This window comes from Macaca nemestrina, chromosome 9 (genome assembly GCF_043159975.1).
Source record: "Macaca nemestrina isolate mMacNem1 chromosome 9, mMacNem.hap1, whole genome shotgun sequence".
NCBI lineage: Eukaryota > Metazoa > Chordata > Mammalia > Primates > Cercopithecidae > Macaca > Macaca nemestrina.
Window position 1 is genome coordinate 36,687,614 of NC_092133.1, and position 21,403 is coordinate 36,709,016.

General features: G+C 52.8%; 1 protein-coding gene across 3 annotated transcripts in view; it reads left to right on the forward strand.

The window, feature by feature from the left end:
• LOC105478454 (slit guidance ligand 1) overlaps nucleotides 1-21,403 on the forward strand; it is a 189,053-nt gene that overhangs the window by 105,611 nt on the left and 62,039 nt on the right. For 2 of the 3 annotated variants that reach the window (XM_011735772.3, XM_011735768.3), the window contains exons 5-8: nucleotides 18,169-18,240; nucleotides 19,358-19,429; nucleotides 19,993-20,064; nucleotides 20,604-20,767. In XM_011735772.3, the coding sequence (XP_011734074.2) occupies nucleotides 18,169-18,240; nucleotides 19,358-19,429; nucleotides 19,993-20,064; nucleotides 20,604-20,767 (380 nt within the window). Of the gene's footprint in view, nucleotides 1-14,094; nucleotides 14,119-18,168; nucleotides 18,241-19,357; nucleotides 19,430-19,992; nucleotides 20,065-20,603; nucleotides 20,768-21,403 lie in introns of those variants that run through there. The other variant, XM_011735773.3, reaches the window with a different exon arrangement.

Below are 21,403 nucleotides of genomic sequence, written 5' to 3' on the forward strand. Positions count from 1 at the left end.
GAGCTGGCCATCATTTCCACAACTAGGTGAAGACTGGGGCCAGGAGCCCTGGTGTCACTCCTGCTGAGGGCTCCTGGGTGGTGGCCCAGAGGTGTGCCAAAGACTGTGAGAAGTCAGGGGCTGATGGGCTCGGATCCTCCCTCCAAGCTGCTCCCACCACAGTCTTCACTCTCGGAGGCCTCGAGGATGCAGTCTCAAATGCAGCTGCATGTCTGTAAGGGACTTCTGATAGAAACCTCTCACCACAAGATTCCAATGCCTACCTCTTTGCCTTTCAAATCTACAGGGGTTTGGAAGGAGTGACAGTTCCTGAGACACTTACAGGAATCCTGGGAGGCAAGGAGAAGTCCCCAGGCAATGCTCATGGCAGACAGGAGCTGACATTCCACGCTCCCTGCAGCACGGCTGCTCAGGGAAAACATGTGAACCGTATGCCATTTTTGATGAGAATATGTCTAGAATTTATTATACAAGCATCTAAGTTCTAAAACAGAGGGCCCTGAACATAATTTCATCTTTCCTTGATGACTCAATGTCAACATTATGAATGTTCACTATTGAACTCTGCTTTCTAGGCTTTCACCTCCTCCCTCCAAGTTCATCCATCAAGTGTCACTGCCGACATACATATGCTTCCAGAAGCCTCCCCACACACCTGCCCATCAGTTTGAAGATTCTAATGTGCTGTGCCAGTGTAGCATAGTGGGTTAGCTTGTGGATTCTGCAGTCAGGCAGCTTGGGAAAGTTACTATGCCTCAGTTACATTATCTGGAAAATAGGCATAATCAGAGTACTTTTAATAAAATAGACTTTGGCCAGGTGCAGTATCTCATGCCTATAATCCCAGCACTTTGGGAGGCTGAGGTGGGAGCATCGCTTGAGGCCAGGAGTTCAAGACCAGCCTGGGCAACATAGTGAGACCCCTTTGCTAAAATAAATAACAATAATTAGCTGAGCATGGTGGGGGTGTGCCCAGAGTTCTAGCCACTCTGCAGGCTGAGGCAGGAGAATTGTTTGAGCCCAGGATTGCCTGAGTCCAGGCTGCAGTGAGCTACGATTATGCCACTGGACTCCAGTGTGGGTGACAGAGTAAGACCCTGTCTCTATAAACAAACAAACAAACAAACAGTAGACTTTCTTTTTTAGAGCAGTTTCACATTCACAGCTGAATTAAGCAGAAAGCCCAGAGAGTTCTCATTTACTCCCTGCCCCCTCCCACACACATTCTCTCTGACTATTAATATCCCACACCAGAGTGGTGACAGCATGTGTCTCATGAGGTTGTTTTAAGAATTAAATGAGGCCGGGCGCGGTGGCTCAGGCCTGTAATCCCAGCACTTTGGGAGGCTGAGGCAGGTGGATCACAAGGTCAGGAGATCGAGACCATCCTGGCTAACACGGTGAAACCTCATCTCTACTAAAAAATACAAAAAATTAGCTGGGCGTTGTGGCGCCTGTAGTCCCAGCTACTCAGGAGGCTGAGGCAGGAGAATGGTGTGAACGCAGGAGGTGGAGCTTGCAGTGAGCCGAGGTCACGCCACTGCACTCCAAGCTGGGTGGCAGAGCTTGACTCCATCTCAAAATAAATAAATAAATTAATTAATTAAAATAAAAGAATTAAATGAGATAATGTATATAAAACATATAAAATGCCTAGCACAGTACCAGGCACATGGTAAATGCACGATAAATGTTGCCACTACCACTGTCATCACCACCACCACTAATAACAATTGTGTCTTACACAGGAGCCAGTCACAACCATTCATGTCTTAGGAGTAAAGTGAACAGTTTTTGTGCAAGGATTTGGATTGTGTCCAGATGCCCTCTCAGCACCTCTCTGTGCTTGCATCTGTGTCCAGGCAGGCAGCGGGGAGGTCTGACTTCTGGAGAAGTGGGAATTGGGGAAGGATTCAGCTTCACCCCATATAGAAATAGCTTAGTGATGTGCACTGCCCTCAGCACATGCCTCTCCTAGGAGTCTAAGGGTGGGTCCCTTGAGACTCATAGAGGAGCTATCCTGTCTTTCTGGGTGTGTGTTATGGACCAGACTCTCTGTAGGCTTTGGAGAAAGAAGAGATGAGTAGACAAGGTTTGATGTGTGGGCTAGATGAGCCAGGTTGAAGGTGGCTGGGATCCAAGGTGAGTCTTTAGCCTTGAGCAGAGGAGGAGCTGCCAGATGGATTCAGTACCACGGACAGCTCCCCAGACAGCGACTCCTTGTGGCTCCTCGTAACTCTGGGCTTTTGTTGTGGCCACCTGCAGATCACCCTTAGCGAACTGGAAACCTTCCTTGCTCCTGTAACAGTCAGGGCTCTGTGTTTCTGCCTGCCTGGAAAGTCGTTAGGGTCTTATTCCCTTTGAGCATCCCTGTCTGTGCTTGTGGAAGGGGACCTCAGGGGCTGCAGATGTCCCAGGGAAGCTGAACTCTTGCTATTCCGATCCCTCAGTCCCCTTCTTTCTTCTGAGAAACTCTTGAGGCCAAGACTGACAGGGTGTGACAGCCCTGTAGAAGACTGAGATGTGGAAGAATGGGGCATGGTGGTCTTTTTGGTAGAGAAATAGACCCCATTTCCCCTGAGGAAGAGGGAATAGAAATGCCCCAGGGACTCAGTGGTGCTCTGTTGGCCTCCTTGGTGGGCTGCTCCTGACATGACTTCAAGTCAGACGTCAGTCTTGACATTAGCTGTCCTGCCACGTTGGTGGGACTCCAGCTTCTCCCTGAAGAAGCTCGGATTTGCAGCCCCTCTGCCCTGGTCACTTCCCTGAACAGAGCCCCTTCCCCCAGCACGGCCTGGGTTATACTTGCCCAGCCCTGTCACTCCTCTCCTCAATTCTCTCTTTTCAAACCACATTAAATCCTGCTTTTCCCAGCCCCACTCCTGGTCCAGGACCACCCCTGGTCCTCAACCGACAGAACCCAAAGAGTCTGCCCCTCAGAGTCTGGATGCGTTTTCCTGAGAAAAATGATGCGTGTGAAGGGTGGCCTGCCTGCTGCGTAGCCTGTGCATTCTTAAAAATACCCTAAAACCCACCTGGCTTGAGTCAGTCCAGCAAAGAGCAATGTAGTAGGTGGTGGCGCTGACCCTGCAGAACGACTTCTGAGATCGGGTACCAGGCCATGAGTCCGGGCTGGGAGCGTGTGAATAATTGTCCTGTGAAACGCATTGCCGTGACAGAAGCAGACCAATTTGCTAAATGTCATTTTTGCTAAAAGCCAATTTGCCAAAAGTCAATTCATGGAATGGCCAATTTGTCAAATGACCAATTCGTCAAATTGATTTACTTCTTTTAACTATTTGGTGTGAGTCGACTGGTTTGCATTTTGTCTTTATTACAGCAGTTTAAGAACTGGTCCATTTGTCTCTGCCCCAGCTCAGGTGTTTGAACTCTAGTGAACCCGCCCCAGCCTCTTCCTACAGATGAATGGTGGAGCTTGGAGTCTTCCTACAGGAAGAGGCTGGGGTGGGGCAATTCACTGTCCTTAAAAGGCTATTGTGAAGGGAAATGGGAAACTGCCCAACTAAAACCAAACTGTTAAAGGAAACAAAGAAATTTAGCAAATTGATCCTTTGCAGAATTAGCTGACCTGTGACTTAGCTTCCAGTGACTTGGAAGGTGTGGCTGAGTGTTTTTGGGCTCCGCTGGGGATGCTAGTGAGGGTATTGCTTTTCTCTTCCACAGTCATCTCTATTTTTTGGCAGGGGGTAGCAGGGAGCTCCTTGCAGGAAATGAGCTCCTACGATCATCTCTTTATAGAGACTTGTAGGAGGCCTCTGTGCTTGGTTTTAGACCCAGGAAAGGCCACTCTGCTCTCAAGCTGTTTTATCCATAGACTTGTCCCCGCAGGCCCCCTAGGCTGCGAGAAGCCCAGGGCCCATTGGTAGCAGATGCAAAGGACTTTGAAGGCTGCACCTCTCTTTTGTTTGATATTTCTACCTATTTTTGTCCTTTTTTTTTTACTTCTCTGATTTCTGTTTTCTCTATTTTATAACATACCCTCATCGCTTCCTGCAACAAGGCAGAGAAGGCATTTGGACCTACTCTGAAGGCTATTCCATGGGCCTATTTCCCACACTCCAGCCCTGCCTCTCCCAGATCCTTGCTCCTGCAGTTCTACCCTGTGACCTGGAAGTCTTGTCCCAGAGCGGGGCACTGGGCTTGTTCTCCAGGGAGACACAGAACCTGAACTGGCATTGCTGTATTGGAGACTCTGGAAGATGCAGCATCTTCACCTGACAGAGTCAGATACTCACATCTGCACAGTTCCCATTTTCCCATCTCTGCCTCCGTGTCCATTGGCAGCTGGCCCCAGTCCCTCCTTAATGTTGGCTGGGGATTGTTTCTGCCACACTGTCCTCCATCTAATTTCCTCCCAGCCTGGGAATTTCCCCACTGCTTAAAATTGTGAGCCTGGCTTCTTGGAGTATTTGTAACTTGGCAGATTTTTTTCTCCATTTGTCTCCTCCAGCAGGGACTGGAGAGGGAGGGTACTGGCATTTGTTGAATGCCTACAAAGCACCAGGTGCTGGAATCAGTGCTTCCCATGTTACTTTTTAAAACTTTTAATTGAAGTATAACATATATTCTGAAAAGTCTGCCAATGAGCATACAGCTCACCACATTTTCACAAAGTGAACACACTCATGTAACCAACACCAGATCAAAAAGTAAAACATCTTGAGTTCCTAGAAGCCTCCTGTACCTCCTTCCAGCCACAAATCCCTGCACCTCCCATCCCGACTAACTAAATCCTGACTTCCAACAGCATAGACTAGTTTTGCCTATTTTCAACTTTATGTAAGTGGTACATGTGGTATTTAATCTTCACAACTCAGCAAGAGGGAGACATGATTAACTCTCCTCTACCCATGGGTAACCAGACTCAGAGAGGTTAAGTAACTTGCCCAAGGTCACACAGGCAGGAAATGGTAGGGCTTGGAATCAAGCCCAGGGTTGTCTGGCTCCAAAGCTCGTGTCCTTTTCTCTGTACATCAATTTTTTGTCCTCCTGCACCACCTCCCCTGCCCCTACCATTGTGTGTCTGGCCTGTGACCCTCTGAAGTCACTGGTCCTAACTGTTCCCTGTAGGTGCCTGGGACAGGAGCCTTGCCTCTCACACTCCCCGGTGCATTCCCGCCCAGGACTAGCAGGTCACCAGGGGCCTCCAAGGTCTCTGCGCTCAGCACCTGGTGTTGAGTAAGTGTGGAGGCCTTGCCCTGGTGTTCATGTGCAGAGGGGCCTGCATTCCTCTGCATGCTTCATTCACCCTCATTGCCTGGTGCCGTGCCCTTGCCTTGGTGGCTAGGACTCATGCCTGCCACTTGCTGTTGGCAGAGTGGAAGAACGAAGCTGGTTGTGTCTCCTGTGTGCCCCTGAGCCTCTTGCTGCTTAGTGGGACTCAGCCTCTGAGCTGCTGTTCCTTGGCAGGGCTGAACTTTCACTTCAAAGCGGGGCTGCCTTGTGGGATGTGCCCCTCATATCTCTATTGTGGGAACGCATGCTCAGTAGCTGCATAGCAAACAGCCCGGTTCAAGGAAATGTTACCCTGGGTGCTTTTATGGTGCGGCCATTCAAGACTGCTTAATGTCTCTGCCTAATGAGGTTTCTGCACCATTAACTCTGGTGGTGCTGGAGGGAGAAGGAGGCAGCTGCCACAGGAGGGTTTGCGGCTTCGCAGTGGGCAGGGAAGGGGGGCACCTCTCCAGCTAATGGGACCTGGCACATGCTGGGTGCTCAGTAAATGTGGGTGGGATGAATAAGGGCAAAACTCGGACCCCACCATTCACAGTGTCAGGCCCCCAAACCACCTGCAGGAACTTGGCTATCAGGAGTTCCCTGGGACCATGTTGGCTGTTCCACATTTTATTTTATTTACTTATTTTTTAAGTTTTTGAGACAGGGTCTCACTCTGTCTCCCAGACTGGAGTGAAGTGGCATGATCACAGCTCACTGCAGCCTCCACCTCGTTGGCTTAACAATCCTCCCAACTCAGTCTCCTGAGTAGCTGAGACCACAGGCACGCTACCGCGCCTGGCTAATTATTTAAAAACATTTTTGTGCAGATGAGGTCTTGCTATGTTGCTCAGGTTGCCTCAAATTCCTAGGCTCCAGTGACCCTTTTGCTTCAGCCTCCCAAAGTGCTGGGATTACAAGCATGAGCCACTGTGCCCAGACTGTAGTTCAATAATTAAAAAAAAAAAAAAAAAAATCTCCAGACTTCGGAGAGCATGCGCGGGCTTTAATTCCACGAATCTTATCGTTCTCTTAGGAGTAGGAGAGGTGGGAAAGGAGAGGGAGCAGTCATTTCTTCAGGGTCACAGAGCTGTACCACTCAGGATTTAGTAGCGGCAGTTGGAAGCCTCACAGACAATACAACTGATTGTCACCCACTGTGTGCCAGGCTCCTCTTACAAACTTATGTTACAGAAAAGGAAACTGAGGCCCAAAGAGGCACCAGTTGGTGCTGAGCTTCATTTTGAATCCAGGCTGCAGGGCTCTGCTCCCAGACTAGCTACTGTGCCCTGAGACTTCCTTTGGGGAAGCTCGCTGATCTGATGACCCTGCCATCCACTCCAGCTGGTCTGGCTCATGGAAGTCAGGGTTGCAGAGAAGTGGGGCAGGAGAGCACCCAGGATTAGGAAGGGGAACTTACCACTCAAAGGACTGCAGCCAGGCCCAGAGGAGGTGGCTAAGGCAGCTCCAGGATCTATCCTGTCCTGTTTGATTTTTTTAAGAGATTGAGTCTCACTCTGTCACCCAAGTTGGAGTGCAGTGTCATGATCATAGCTCACTGTAACCTTGAACTCTTGTGCTCAAACAATCCTCCTGCCTTAGCCTTCCGTGGAGCTAGGACTACATCAGCATGCCTGGCTGATTTTCTTAACTGTTTAGAGAGAATGGGTCTCACTATGTTGCCCATGCCTATCTCAAACTGGCCTCAAGCCATCCTCCCACCTCAGCCTGCCAAAGTGCTGAAATTATAGGTGTGAGCTGCTGCCCCCGGTTCCGTCATGTATTTTCACAAGACGGAGAGGTGAGGGACAAGACTAAAAGAAACTGGGCTTGTGGCGGGCAGGACCCACTGCCCCTTCACTGCACCAGTGTGGTCTCTTTGACACCACTGCTGGGTCTCCTTTGCACCCTGGCCCCGGCCCTGGCCCCGGCCCCTACCTGAGCTTGAACTTCTGGAGAAGATGAAACAAACAGATTCACACTGAGAATTAGCTGGCTGATAAGCTTTCTACTTGCATCTTCTGGGAGCACCTGAGGTTTGTGAGTGGACAAAGCCCTGGCCTCTGAGTTGAGACCCAAGGCAGCACGATTCAGGTTCTTATCATCGAATGCGCACCAGAACCCACCTTGAAGGTGAATTAGATCTAGTCCCTGACCTGGAGATAGGTGTGCACACATGCAGATCTACACAGGGTAGATCTGGGGCACTTGAGTGTTGTTTCATGGGCTAGAGAGAGCAGGCAGGGAGGGGTACTTGCAGAATTAATTCCCTTTCTAGGTGGGAAGCATAGGATCTAAAGGGAGGTGTGAAGGATGGGCAGAGACAAGGCAGGATGGTCCAGCGAGATCCCAGGAGCATCTCCGAGCAGGATGTGCATCCCAGCGTCCCAGCCACGGGTATTGATAGCCTCCCTCCTACCAGGCCATCCTGCAGCGGGGACCTAGAGCAGGACAGCCCTTAGGAGTCTGTCTCCCATTCCCCGGCCTGAGCAGGGAGCCAGAGCTGGGACTCCTGACCTCCTGGCCATGCTGGAGATGCCAAGTGTCCCTCTGCTGAGTGCTGGAGCTGATTCACCTGGGAGCTTCACACCTGCTCCTCACCTGTGCCCTCAGGCGTCTTCCATGCAAATTGGCAGAAATGCAGGAAGGGCCTGTGGGACAAATGTAGTGGCTGGTCCCTGTCCCCCAGCCCTGTGAGTGCCTCCTCTGTTCCTCAGGAAGGCGAGCCTTGGTGAGCTGCAGCTGAGGGGTTGGTAGCTGCTCTTCCCTCTCTCCACTCACTAGGGGGGTCTGTGTCTAAGTCTCCCTGCCTCAGCGCCCAAAGAATAGGAGTTGGCACCTCCAACCCTTGCTTTGAAATGCTAACCAGTACAGAGGTTATAATCCGGTTTGCTTTGGCTCCAGCTGGGGACATTAAAACATTTTACACCTTTCCTCTGCTGGAGGCAGCACTTCTCAGACTTCAGTGTGTACCTGAGACACTGAGGGATCCTGCTGAAATGCAGGTTCAGGCTCAGGAGGTGGGGCCCAGAATATCTGCTTTCCTAACAAACTTCCCGGTGATGATGATGCTGCCAATCCACCGGGTGCCAGGGACTCACTTGCTGAGTTATCCGCAGTGGAGTCCCGGGCAGCCACGTATTGATAACAGCTGTGTGAGGCTGCCCCGTGCTGGCACCAGCTATCAGTGGGCACACTGAGTGTGTGACAGACACAGCATGTAATCCCATCCTCCCAGCATCCCTGGGAGGTCAGTATTGTTGCAGATGTTGGGAACTAACTGCGGTCCTGCCGGAGGTCATGGAGTGTGTTGGTGGCCTTGAGCCTCAGCCTCCTGACTCCCAGGCCCTGACCCTCCCTCCTCCTCCCTACAGAGCCCAAAAGACAATTATTAAAGTGTGGGCAATGGCAGCCAACTCTGCCAGTCCTGGCTGAGAGCCCTACACTCAGCTGTGGTTAAGCCATGTGATAATTATTCCCATTTACCAGGAGAAGACTGAGGCTTGGGGGTTAGAAGATGTGCATGAGGCCAGAGTCTGAGTCCTTAATCCAACCATCTTCTGACAAGGATCTAAACCCCGAGATGAGGTGCCCTGGAACCCTTGGGCTGCCCTGGTTCAAGGTAACCACTCAGGCTGCAGGGGGCCAAGGAGACAGGCCAGGCTGCCCAGAGCTTCCATGTGGCATGAAAGGCAGACAAAGTAAGGCCTGTGCCCTGCAGTGGAACCCGAGTGGGCAGCAAGAACCCAGAGCCCAGTCCAGCCTTGGCGGGTGTCCAGTGGCTCTCTGTGTACTCCCACCCCCGCCCCCACTGCTAATCCCCTTAGAGGCTGGTCTGCCAGCAGGGACCAATCAGGTTAGAGCGTGAAGGCAGATTAGCAGCCAGAACATGGGGTCTTGACCTTGGCTTCCCCAGCCCCTGCCTCCCCCAGCCCTGGTAGAGGATGGGGGGATTGGCAGAGTGTGCAGGAGGAGGGGCAGCGAGAGCGGGGTGACTGGGGATGGTGCCAAGTCAGGGTGTGGGCCTGGCAGCCCCCTTCTCTTCAGGGATGGGGGGCTGACTGGCGTTGCCAGATGCTTCCAGGCCGAGTGGGAGCTGCTGTTGGTGGAGCTTGCCTCCTGGGGCACTTGATCTTAGCGATGGGGTTCAGGCTTTGCCTGCAGGGCCCTTGCCTCAAGCTGGTGTGAACTTGGAACTACTTGAGGGTGTTTGGTTGTTAATATCCCAAAGGATGTGTGAAGGGAAGAGGCGTGGTTGATACAACGATGACAAGTGCTTGCTCTTGCCTGCCTTCCCCTTCTGAGCCTGCATCTCACTGGGTCTGCAGCCTGGTTAGGCAGAGCAGGTACAAGTAGACGCAGCAAAGGTGAGGAGCTGTGGTCTGTTGCCGTACAGAGCCAGCCTGTCTGACCCTGAGCTCCTGCCTCTCCCTTGGCCAGTCCTAACTCCTTGTTTTGACCGGGAAATTGGAGAGGGATTAGAGCAGGGGACTCATGTAAGGATCCATTTTAGTTCATTTAGCTAAAAATGACCGAGTCCCTGCAATGTGCCAGGATACAAGGGAAAGTGAAAGAGAGTGGCTGCCGGGAGGTTATGGTCTGGAGAGGGAGAGGGACGTTCACCAGAGTCAGTACTTCATCACATTCAGTGCGCCTGTATTTTACTACAAGCCCGGGTTGTGCCGAAGAGTAAAAGTGGGGGTGCTGGGAGTCTGTTGCGGACGGAGCAGCTGACTCAGGCTTAGGGGAGGTGTTTGTAGACTGAGGTGTGAAGGAGGAACAGCGTTTCCTGGGTGAAGGTGTGGGAAGAGTATTCCAGGCAGAGGCCACAGCAAGTACACAGGTCCTGTGGGTGGCAGGAGAGGTCTGGGAAACTGGAGGAATATCAACAGAGGTGAGGGACTAGGCAGGGGCGCCTCCCCCATCAGATCCTGCAACGTAAGTGCCACTTTCCATCCCCATGTTGCAGATGGGGAAACTGAGGCCAGAGAGGTTACATGACTTGCCCAAGGCCACTGGTTTAAGTGAGTGGAGCCAAGTCTCCCCTGTGACACCCAGCTGTGGGCTTTGTCCTCTGCACCCTGGCCTCTCAGTGCATGTTCCCTGAACCAGCATCCCCACCTCCTCCAGGTGCTTGTCAGAAGTCTGGGACCTCGTCCTGCCCCTCAGCTTCTGCCCCAGCCCTGTATCTCCCCAGCTCTGTGCCGAGTATGGCTCTGGGGATCTGTCATGGTGTCCTTGTCACTGTCCTACCCCTGCCCTCCTTCTGAACCCCTGTCTGGCTCTGCTTCCCAGGGCTGGGACAGGCCCCTGCTGCCCTGGGCTTGGCTGTTTGTCCTTCCAGTTGTGGATCCCGCCCGCTTCCAGGACGGCCATTCTCAGGATGTCTCATTCTGCCCAGACACATCCCGGGCATCTCCTCACTTCAAGGACACATGGGAGGAGAACAGGCAGGAATGACTGGATCTGAGGGAGATGAAGGTGTCCTAGGGCTCTGGGAAAACTGATGGGGAAAGGCTTAGGTGGTGCTTTTGGGGGGTTTCCACGCAGACCAGGGGCAGAAGACATGATACACTTTATTTCAAAGGGATTTGGGAAAGATGAGACAAGTATTGGCAAGGTAGGAAGTCAATTGGAGCAAAAAGAAAAAAAAAAAAAAAGAGCGAGTATCTGTTATAGTTTGCGATGTGGTTGAGGCATCCAGGTCCAGGGAAGGCTTCTGGCGCCCCCTCGTGGGAAAGCTTGAAACAACAGAGCCTTAGAGTTGCTTAGGCTGTGCTTAGGGCAGGGACAACAGCCAGCATTTCTTGAGTGTTGCTAAACGGAGGTTGTGATTCAGAAGCTTAAGTACATAAACTCACACAATCTTCTCCAAAGTTCCACGTGGTAGGTATTTTACAAATAGGGCACCTGGATCTCTCAGGTGCAGAATTTCCCCAGGTCCATGGTTGGTCAATAGCAGAAACAGGAGTTGAACCTGGTCTTTCTGTCTGCAGGTGCAGGCTCCTTCTACCGCCCACTTTGCTGCCATCAGACTGCATTTTCCTGAGGCTTCCAAGGTTCACCTGTTTTCCTCTGGCCTCTCCTGGGGCCCCAAATTCACTTTCCTGTCTTCATTTAAAGAGTGTGGGCTGCTTCCGGCTGTAGGCTGGCTGGCCAGGGTGGGGCAGTTCCACACCCAGCTTTGGGCCATCCCTCATCTCTTGACTGGCCCTTGGCTTCACCTGCCGCCTGCCTGCCTGGGGGTTGTGTCTTTCCTCTTTAAGCTTTGGTGCCCCACAGCAAAGCCTGAAAGATGGTCAGAGCCTGGCGCGGTGCCTGTGCCTGTAGTCCCAGTTACTTGGGAGGCTGAGGTGGAAGGATCACTTGAGCCCAGGAGTTTCAGACCAGCCTGGACAACATAGTGAGACCCTGTCTCTACAAAAAGATTTTAAAAAATTTAGCCAGGCATAGTAGCATGCGCCTGTAGTTCCAGCTACTCAGGAAACTGACAGAGGAGGATCGCTGAGCCCAGGATTTCAACAGTGCAGTGAGCTGTGATTGAGTGACTGCACTCCAGCCTGAGTGACAGAGTGAGATGCTGTCTCTAAATAAATAAATAAAATAATTAAAAAGATGGTCGGATCACAGCCCTCTCTAGTCTATCCCGTCACTCTCCTTGGCCTGTATGAGGCTTCTCCCAGCTGACACTTCCTTCTCAGAGCCTCTGCTCCTCCCCAGTCATACCAGGCTCTCTCATGCCCCAGCGTCTTTGCATAGACTGGGCCTGCCTGGAGTGTGCCTCTGCCTTCTGCCTCTTCCCTACTTAGTTCCTGGTGTGAGTCCTTATAGAACTGCTTTTGCTGAATCCTACTTTGATGCTATTATAAGAAACAGACACTCAAACCCCATTTATTATAAGGATCTAGTGTTATTGATTAGGCTATACTGTCATTTTTAATAAAGACCCCTGGGAAAATTCTTGCCTCATCTGAGTGCCAAACCAGCTGTACTCCTGAGAAGCTGATCCTTTTAGACTTATACGTGTCCCGTGGGTGCTGTGAACTGACTGGCTCTCCTTTCACGTTGGCTCTCAGTGATAAAGCTCAGAGCCCCGATCGGCCGTGCCTGGCGTGTGGTCACATGGTGCATGCATTCTTAGTACCCACCATTGATTCCTCCTCTTCTCTGTGCCTCATTTTTCACTCTTGCTCTCTTGCTGTTTTGAAAATCCCTATAAGCCATCTTAAAGCCTTTCTAGAACAAGGTTGGGTCTAAATCGATAAGCAAATCAATACGAATAAAAAAACCTTCCTTGCAGGGTTGTGGTGAGGATTAAATGGAATAATGAATGAATGTGAGTGCCGGCCCAGCATTCCTTCCCAGGCTTGGCCAAAGGGTGAGTGGTCGGCTGGGCTGAGATAAGGGTCCCACTGGAGGTCCCGCCTTCCTGACTCTGTGGACATCCTCAGGCCACCACTCCTCCCTGCCCCCATCTGGCTCGTAATGCTGGTACTCTCATCTCCCTGAGTCTCTGTGGGTCAGCAAAGGCGGGAGGCTGTGTCTGTCTTCTCCTCAGACCCCCTCTTTCAGTAGGCATATGGCCAGCAACTCTCCTCACCTCCTTTCTGGGACCCCAAATCCCCTAAAGAAGCAACCACCTCACTTGATGTGTGTCTTAGTCTGTTCCAGCTGCTATAACCAAATATCGTATTGGGAGGCTGAGTTGGGTGAATCACTTGAGGCCAGGAGGTTGAGACCAGCCTGAGCGACAAAGTGAGAGCCTGTCTCCACCTGTAGAGCAGCTGTAGTCCCAGCGCATCTGTAGTCCCAGCTACTCAGAAGGCTGAGGTGGGGAGGATCGCTTGAGCCCAGGAGTTCAAGGTGACAGTGAGCTCTGATTGTGCCACTGCAGTCTGGCCTGGGTGACAGCAAGACCTTGTCTCTAAAAAAAAACAAAAACAAACTGCCATAGACTGAGTGTCTTATAAACAACAGAAATTTATTTCTCCAGTTCTAGAGGTGGGAAGTCCAAGATCAACGTAGTGGCAGATTTGGTGTGTGGTGAAGGCTGCTTCCTGCTTCATAGATGGTGCCTTCTAGCTGTGTCCTCACATGGAGGAAGAGGCAAGGCAGCTCTCTGGGGTCTCTTTCATAAGGGCACTAATCCTGTTAGACGGATGGAGCTTGCATGACCTATCACCTCCCAAAGTCCTCACCTCCTAATACCATCATATTGGGGATTAGGTTTCAACCTATGCCTTTTTTGGGAGGAAACGATCATTCAGACCATAGCAATGTGTCTGGCAGGCATGTGGGTGGGTCTGCACTGGTGAAGAGCTTAGCAATCTTCTGGTCCAGCCTATGAATTGGACAAATGAGGAAACTGAGGCCCCCAAAAAGCAGAAGTGATGTAGCCAAGTCTCTAACACGATTTCAGCTCATTAACTTTGATCCTAAGCACACCCCTCCCTTCCTTAGGGTCATGCCCCAAAGCACCACTGGATGAGTCATCGACTGTTGTGTAACCAATGACTTCAAAATACCGTGACTTTTAAGAACAAACAATAAACATCTCACAGTCTCTGTAGGTGGCTGGGTGGTTCTGGCTTGGGGTTTGTCATGAGATTGCATCACAATGTTGGGGGGTTGTGTCATCTGAAGGCTTAGCTGGGGCTGGAGAATGCTTTTCCATGATGGCTGGCTCACAGGGCTGGCAAACCTGTGCCTGCTGTTGGCAGGAGGCCTCGGTTCCTCTCCATGTGGGCCTCCCCAGAGAGCTGCTGGAGTGTCCTGTGACCTGGCTGGGTTTTCCCAGAGAACAAGAAGGGAGCTACAGTGTCTTTTATGATCTAGTGTCGGAGGTTATCGATTACCACTTCCATCATATGCGGTTCTTCAGAAGTGAGTTACTGAGTCCTGCCCACATTCAAGAGGAGGAGAATGAGCCTCCGTCTTTTGAAGGGAGGAATGTCAAAGAATTTGTGGATGCCTTTTAACCACCACGACCTCCCACTTACACACAACAGTCATACCAAACCGCATGAGATTCCCCCAGCCTGCCTCATTCCTTCCCGTCTCTGGGCTTCTGTACATGCTGTTACCACTGCTTGGAATGCCCTTTCCTCATTTTTCATTTCTGTCTGGGATGCATCAACTCTGTAAGATCCGGTCAGAGATCACCTCTCCTCCCTCCGGCGGACTTGCTCACTCACTTCTCTGCACTCTCCCGTCTCTTTGGCAGTACTGCTCCTCCAGCCGTTGTTGAAAGCTGGCATGTACACCCCATGAAAGCAAGTCTTTGGGGGTCCCCAGCAGACCATCAGCTCTCAGTACACATTTCTGGAGTGAAGGATTGAAGGTCCACTCACTGGTTTCCCATCTGTGCCCTCTTCTGGGCGTGAGTGCTCTAGGGTAGACCACGCACGTGTGGTTAGCTCTGCATCTGCAAGCCCAGCCTGTCACTGGTGCCTGCAGGCACTCCATCAAGGCGGGTTTGGTTTCATGTTGGGCTCCTATGTCAGCCCAGGCTCCTGGTTACTGAGGAACTCGCGTGACCATGAACTCCAGTGTGGGCAGTCTGTTGTTTCCTGTGTGGCCTGCACAGCTCTGCTCTAAATCCAGTAATTTCCCTGCCAGCCCACTCTGCTCAGTGGCAGCACCCCACTTAGGAAGATGGAGAGAACAAGCCCACAAGTCTACAGACCAGGAGAACCATCAAGCCATTAGGGCAGGCACCACCAGGGTAGCAATTTCTTGTATGAAGCAGAGACACTAAGAAGAGGATGCGGCAGCCAAGGAGCTCTCTAGGCAAGGAAGAGATGATAACAAGGATTAGGCAGGCAAAGACTGAAATGTGTCTCTCAAGACACATGGGGCTGGGGGAGTTGCTGCATAAAGACAGGCAGCAGGGAGCAGGCCACTGGGGACCCTCTGGGGAGCAGCTTCTAAATGGGTGGAATTTGGGGAATGTCTCCAGGAATACTGACAGACTACACAGGGGAGCTGGAGATATGGCACAAGTAACCAAGATCGAAGACCAAAGATGCCATGTGGAGAGCAGGAAGGGAAGATGGGGCCAGGCAAGTGCGGGAGGAGGAAGCTTCCCCTGCAGGAAGGGGAGATGCCTCAGGGATGGCAGGTGGGATGGCTCGGGAGGAGGGACAGCTGTGTCTATGCTGCAGGCTTGAATCATCTCCCTTCCAGGAGAGAGAGCAAGAACGAGGGGCGCTGATGGTGCCAAGGCCCCTTCAGACACAGCTACTTGGCTGCTTTTCTGAAGGCTGTAGGGGGACAGGACAGGAGGGGCTGGGTTTGAGGGAGGGAGTGCACAGATGTTGGTGCCCACTTTGTGGGGACTGGCAGGCAATTGTTTTGCCAGGCTTTCATTTTTTCCCATTTTGTACATGAGGAAACTGGGCTTGGGAGGGAAAGGGTGCCTTGCACAGCCAGGAAGGGGAGGGCCAGGACTCAAACCCCAGGCTCCTCCCTCCAGCTGCAAGTCCCCAGCCCAGAGAAGGGGAGGTAGCTGGGGACCGAGCTCCCTCCAGGACAGGGTGCCTCTCCAGTTCCATCATTCATCCATCCATCCATCCATCCATTCATTCATTCATTCATTCAACGAATGCTTGCCGAGTGGCTGATGTGGGCCAGGCACTGTCCTAGGTGCTGGGATGCAGCAGCAGCCGGTCCAGTGCCCTCTAGCTCAGCTGCCCGCTACCTTTCTGACTCAGGGCTCTGTGCACACCGCTAGGTTTCTCAACAGGGAAACCCAGACAGGGCAGCGGTGGCCTTGACAGTTCAAGGGGCAGTGTGCGGCGGGGTAGGGGGCTGTGGACTGCGTTCTCGGACCCTGTGTGGTGGGGGCTGAAAGGAAGGGCACTGTCAAAACCCACAGGCCTGGCCCAGGAGGAGGAGGTGGGGCTGTGGAACGGCCCGGCACTGGGGCCTACATCAGGACGGTCCGCCTCTGGTTGTTCACCTTCAGGACCCGGGTGTGTCCGGGGCAAGGCTCTGGGGCAGGGAGCCTGGGTCCAACCCAGGTCAGTTATTTCACATCTTGGAGCTCAGTTTCCTCCTCTGCGAAATGGGCGCAATGGCAGTTCCTACCCCCAGGGCTGCTGTACAAGCTGGGGCTCTGGGACCTGAATGCCTGGGTTGAAATTCTGGAGCCACCACCCACCAGCTGGATTACCTTGAAGAAGTTGCTTAGCTTCTCTGAGCCTCGCTTTTCTCCTTTGTATAATGGGGATGGTGATCGTATCCACGCCATGCTCCTGGGAAGTACTCAGGGCAGTGCCGGCCTGGGGGGAGTGTGGCTGTGAGTAGGAAAAGCTGACCTGGAAAGGGGCGTTTGCACACGTCTGTGGATGCCAGGGAGGCTGCTGAGAGGGAAGAGAGGCAGGTGGACAGGTGTCAGAGGCCCGGTCCTGCCAGGGAGTGGAGGAAGGGCCCCAAAGCCGGCCTGGCAGTCACTGAGGCTGAGGATTTGCAGTCCCGACAGCGTCCCCTCCCTCACATCAGGGCATTCATGGGGAGTTGTGAAGTCCTCAGTGATCCCAGCCCCACTGCGTTCTCCTGACTCCCTGTGACCCAGGCTCTCGGAGGTGCCCTGCTGCCTGCAGTCCCCAAGAGCACCGGGTTTGGAGTCAGGCCCTGCCTGGAGTTAAAGACCTGACTGGGCCACTGGCTGGCTGGGTCGTGGAGCCAATTTTGTCCTTACTGAGTCAGCTTGCTCAGCATAAGATACAGAGCGTAAGCCCCAGGCACAGCCACCACAGATGGCCCAGGGTGCCGTCCCTCCCAGCCTGGTGCCAGACAGTGGTTATCAATCCCCCTCCAGAAGCACTTCTGTTGTGTGCCCCTTTGCAGCCCTGCACGATGCTATGGGGGGCTGAACTGGCCTCTGTGGGTCCGGTGGGCTGACTTCTGTGGGCATTAGGCTGTTCTCGTATTACTATAAAGAAGTGCTTGGCCGGGCGCGGTGGCTCAAGCCTGTAATCCCAGCACTTTGGGAGGCCGAGACGGGTGGATCACGAGATCAGGAGATCGAGACTATCCTGGCTCACACGGTGAAACCCCGTCTCTACTAAAAAATACAAAAAACTAGCCGGGCGAGGTGGCGGGCGCCTGTAGTCCCAGCTACTCGGAAGGCTGAGGCAGGAGAATGGCATGAACCCGGGAGGCGGAGCTTGCAGTGAGCTGAGATCCGGCCACTGCACTCCAGCCTGGGCGACAGAGCGAGACTCCGTCTCAAAAAAAAAAAAAAAAAAAAAGAAGTGCTGAGACTGGGTAATTTATAAGAAAAGAGATCGACTTGGCTCACGTTCCGCAGGCTGTGCAGGAAGCAAAGGCATCTACTTCTGGGGAGGCCTCAGGGAGCTTTTTCTTCTGGTGGAAGCCAGAGGCGGAAGCAGGCACTTCACGTAGGGGAATGGAGAGGGAGAATGGAGGAGGAGGCTCCATACCCTTCAACAACCAGAGCTCCCGGAACTCACTCGCCATCGAGAAGTCAGCACCAAACCAGGAGGGATCAATCCCCATGACTGGATCACCTCCCACCAGGCCCCACCTCCAGCACTAGGGATTACCATTCAACATGAGATTTGGGTGGGGGCAAATATCCAAACTACATCAGGTGGGGTCTGGCAGGGCTGGTCATAGCTGCCCCAGGCTTCTCCTTCCAGCTGCAAGCCCCCAGCCCGAGAAGGGGAGGCTGGGGACTGAGCTCCCTCCAGGACATGGTGTGTCTCTCCAGTTTCATCATTCATTCATTCAACAAATGCTTGCTGAGTGGCCTCTGTGGGCCAGGCGCTGTCCTAGGTGCTGGGGTGCAGCAGTGGCCGGTTCAGTGCCCTCCAGCCCACCTGCCCTGCTTCCCTGAGTCATCACAGCACTCTGCAGGAACCTCTTTTCTGACCGCTGTTTTCTCTCCCTCTGGCTTTATCCTCCCAGGGACTTGAGTGAGAACGCCATCCAGGCAATCCCCAGGAAGGCTTTTCGGGGAGCTACAGACCTCAAAAATTTGTGAGTACAGGCCTGGGAGGGAGAAGGGTGCAGGAGCTCCAGGGCCACTCCTGGCAGTGTCCTCAGGGTATACCCGAGCGAGCCGTGTAGTCCAGGCAGCCAGGGAGCTGACCTGGGCTCTCAGAGGATTGGTGCCAGCACGGTCTTCTGGAATAATCTGGGGTTGGAGGAAACAGGCAGCCCTTGCCTCTCCCTTGGTTGTGATTCCGTGTGATAGCCAATGGAGGGGGCCCTTGGGGACTTGGTGAAGCATGTTATCAGTGTGGGCAATGTTCTCAGTCCATTTCGATGGCACAGTGTCTGTGCTCACCTCATATTTGGGCTGGGAGAGCTGGGTTTGAATCTTCTCTTCTGATTACATGTCACATACGCTGCTGCAAGTCAGTGAACATCACTGAGCCTCGATATGTTGTTCTGGAAAATGGGGATAATAAGATCTACTTCATAGGCATTTTCTGAGGTTTAAATGAGACATGGAAATAAATATACTTTGTCAAATGATATTTAATTGTAATGGCTTATTATTATTACTATTCAAATTTATTCTGGTCCAGGCTTACCACATCCCTGAGGTCTGACCACAGCAGGGATGGCAAATGCCTGGCATGCTTGTCACACACACCCCCTCCCACGCCTGTGGCAGACATTGATAATCAATCACCACATTCTTTCCCACAGAGCTCACCTCACAGCTTCAGTTTACTCTGACAACAGCACTCCAGGTAGACCTCTAGTCAACCTCTTTGGCACTCAGGCTGAAAAATCTGTTTGCCAGTTCTGGCTGCCACTGCTTTGTGACTCTCCCATTTTTCAGTTGCCAGCACCCACTAGGTGGTCTCCAAAATGTGTGTGTGTGTAGGGGGGTGCCTGGTCCCCAAGGGAAATGTAAGGTTGAGTAGAAGAATATAACTTTTACTTATATTTATGATTTTAATTGAAAATTAGAAAAAAACATTAAGTTTTTACTAACGTTTACTATTTGGATTGACACATATACACGTAACAAACAACTAGAGGAGTGCTTCTTTTGAATGAATGCAGCACGTGGTCACAATGTTTGGACACCCTTACTCTAGGCAATGTGCCCTTCTCTCTACAACCTTCGTTTCCTTCACAGACAGCTGGACAAGAACCAGATCAACTGCATTGAGGAAGGGGCCTTCCGTGCTCTGCGGGGGCTGGAGGTGCTGTAAGTAAAGCATGGGCAAGGAAGGAGGGGTGTGGAGGGCCCTGCTCTGCGGGTGCCAAGTGCCACAGCCTGGGCAGCGGGCGTCAGGGAGACAGGAAGGGGGAAACCTGCCCTCCTAGAAGCGCTCAGAGGAGGGGAGGACAAGCACTCATGGGGTCATGCCTGCAGCAAGCAGTGTGTCCCAATGTAACCTGCTCAGGATGAAACCCAAGGGTTTCTGGCACTTGGCCTGGAATGCTTCCCCCTTTCCCCCCGCCTATCCAAACCCCACCCTTTCTTCCAAGCCAACCCAAGCCTGGGACATGTCCCATCACCCACCCTGCTCCATGTCTCCATCCTACCAGCCTTGGAGTCTATGGTGCCATCGGCTCACAGTCACCGTCCCAGCTCAGGGCTTTCCTGTGGGGTGGGATATGCCTCATGCTCTTTGGCTTAGCCCCTCCACGTCCAGCCCCGTGCTGGTCCACTTTAAGGTCGAGAGCTTCCCCGTTCATTAGCAGGGCGGCCCTGTCCCACATCATCTGTTGGGCAGGTGCTAAATGACTCTGGTTTTTCCCATTTAGGACCCTGAACAACAACAATATCACCACCATCCCCGTGTCCAGCTTCAACCACATGCCCAAGTTACGGACCTTGTGAGTCAGCTGGGGCAGCAGGGAGCAGGGCATCCAAGCCCAGCTGATGCTGGGGGTGGGTGGGGCAGGAGGCGAAGCTTCTGCAGACAGGTTATAGAGCTCATTCTCCCTCAGACTCCCAGAGGCCAGCCCAGGCTGGGGGCTCCATGCAGTCGGAGGTGGAAGGAGTTATATAATTGCAGGGCATCCAGTGCCACTTAATTTGATTTTTCTTTGGAAAACAAATGATTTGTTTTTGTGCTTGAAAATGAGCCAGGCGGTTTGGGGCAGTGAGCCTGTGCGAGGTCAGTGCGATGACCTGGGCTTTGCTGGGCACAGCTGTGCCCAGAGCATGTGGGAGGGGAGGGACAGCAGCAGGATCTCCATGGGGCTGTGGATAATCCCCGGGTTGGAATTGAGCTGCCTACTTGACTAAATGTAGACTGTGTTTGGCTTGAACACAGCACCAGGGGCAGCCACCTGCCTGAGGTTGGGGGTTCCCACAATCTGGCTGGGCTGGGGGCTCCAAATAGGTTGTGAGCCACCCTGTCCTCTTGCAGCCGCCTGCACTCCAACCACCTGTTTTGCGACTGCCACCTGGCCTGGCTCTCACAGTGGCTGAGGCAGCGGCCAACCATCGGGCTGTTCACCCAGTGCTCGGGCCCAGCCAGCCTGCGTGGTCTCAATGTGGCAGAGGTCCAGAAGAGTGAGTTCAGCTGCTCAGGTGGGTGCAGGCCCCTGCTGGGCTCTCAACTGTCCGGTGCCTCCTGCCCTGCCTCTTGTTCCCGCCCCTAATCTCGACATTAATACCTGGCCTGCCCATCACCTCCTGACCCGGCCCATCACCTGGCCCCACCCATCACCTCCTGACCCCACTGTCTGCCCCTCCTGCCCCATCTATCACCTCCCATTCTCATCATGGCCTTTGTCTCTGCGTGTCACTTCTTGCCTCCTCTCCTTTTCCCTCCTGTCCCCTCACTGCCTCATCCACTCACCACCTCCTTTGTTCCACCTCATCCTCTTTTTGGCCTACTCAGTGCCTCCTCTAATGTCCTCTGGGCTCCTTGCCCCTGCTATCACCCCCTTCTCCCTCCTCCGATCGCCTCACCTCTGCTGCCTAGACAAGTCATTGAATTGGGCCCTCTAAACTTGGCTCCAAAAGAGGTGGGCCTCAAAGCCCACGCCCTTTCACCTTCCCTCTGGGGTTCTGTGATAGCTGGTTGCCCACGTCCTCCCTGGCCCCTTTGATGTCCATACTGCAACAGTAATAGGCTCCTCTTAAGTTTAAGTGCGATACTGCATGTACTACACTTATTATAGAATGTGGCATAGAGTAAGTGCTTGAGTGTTTAGGAAACAG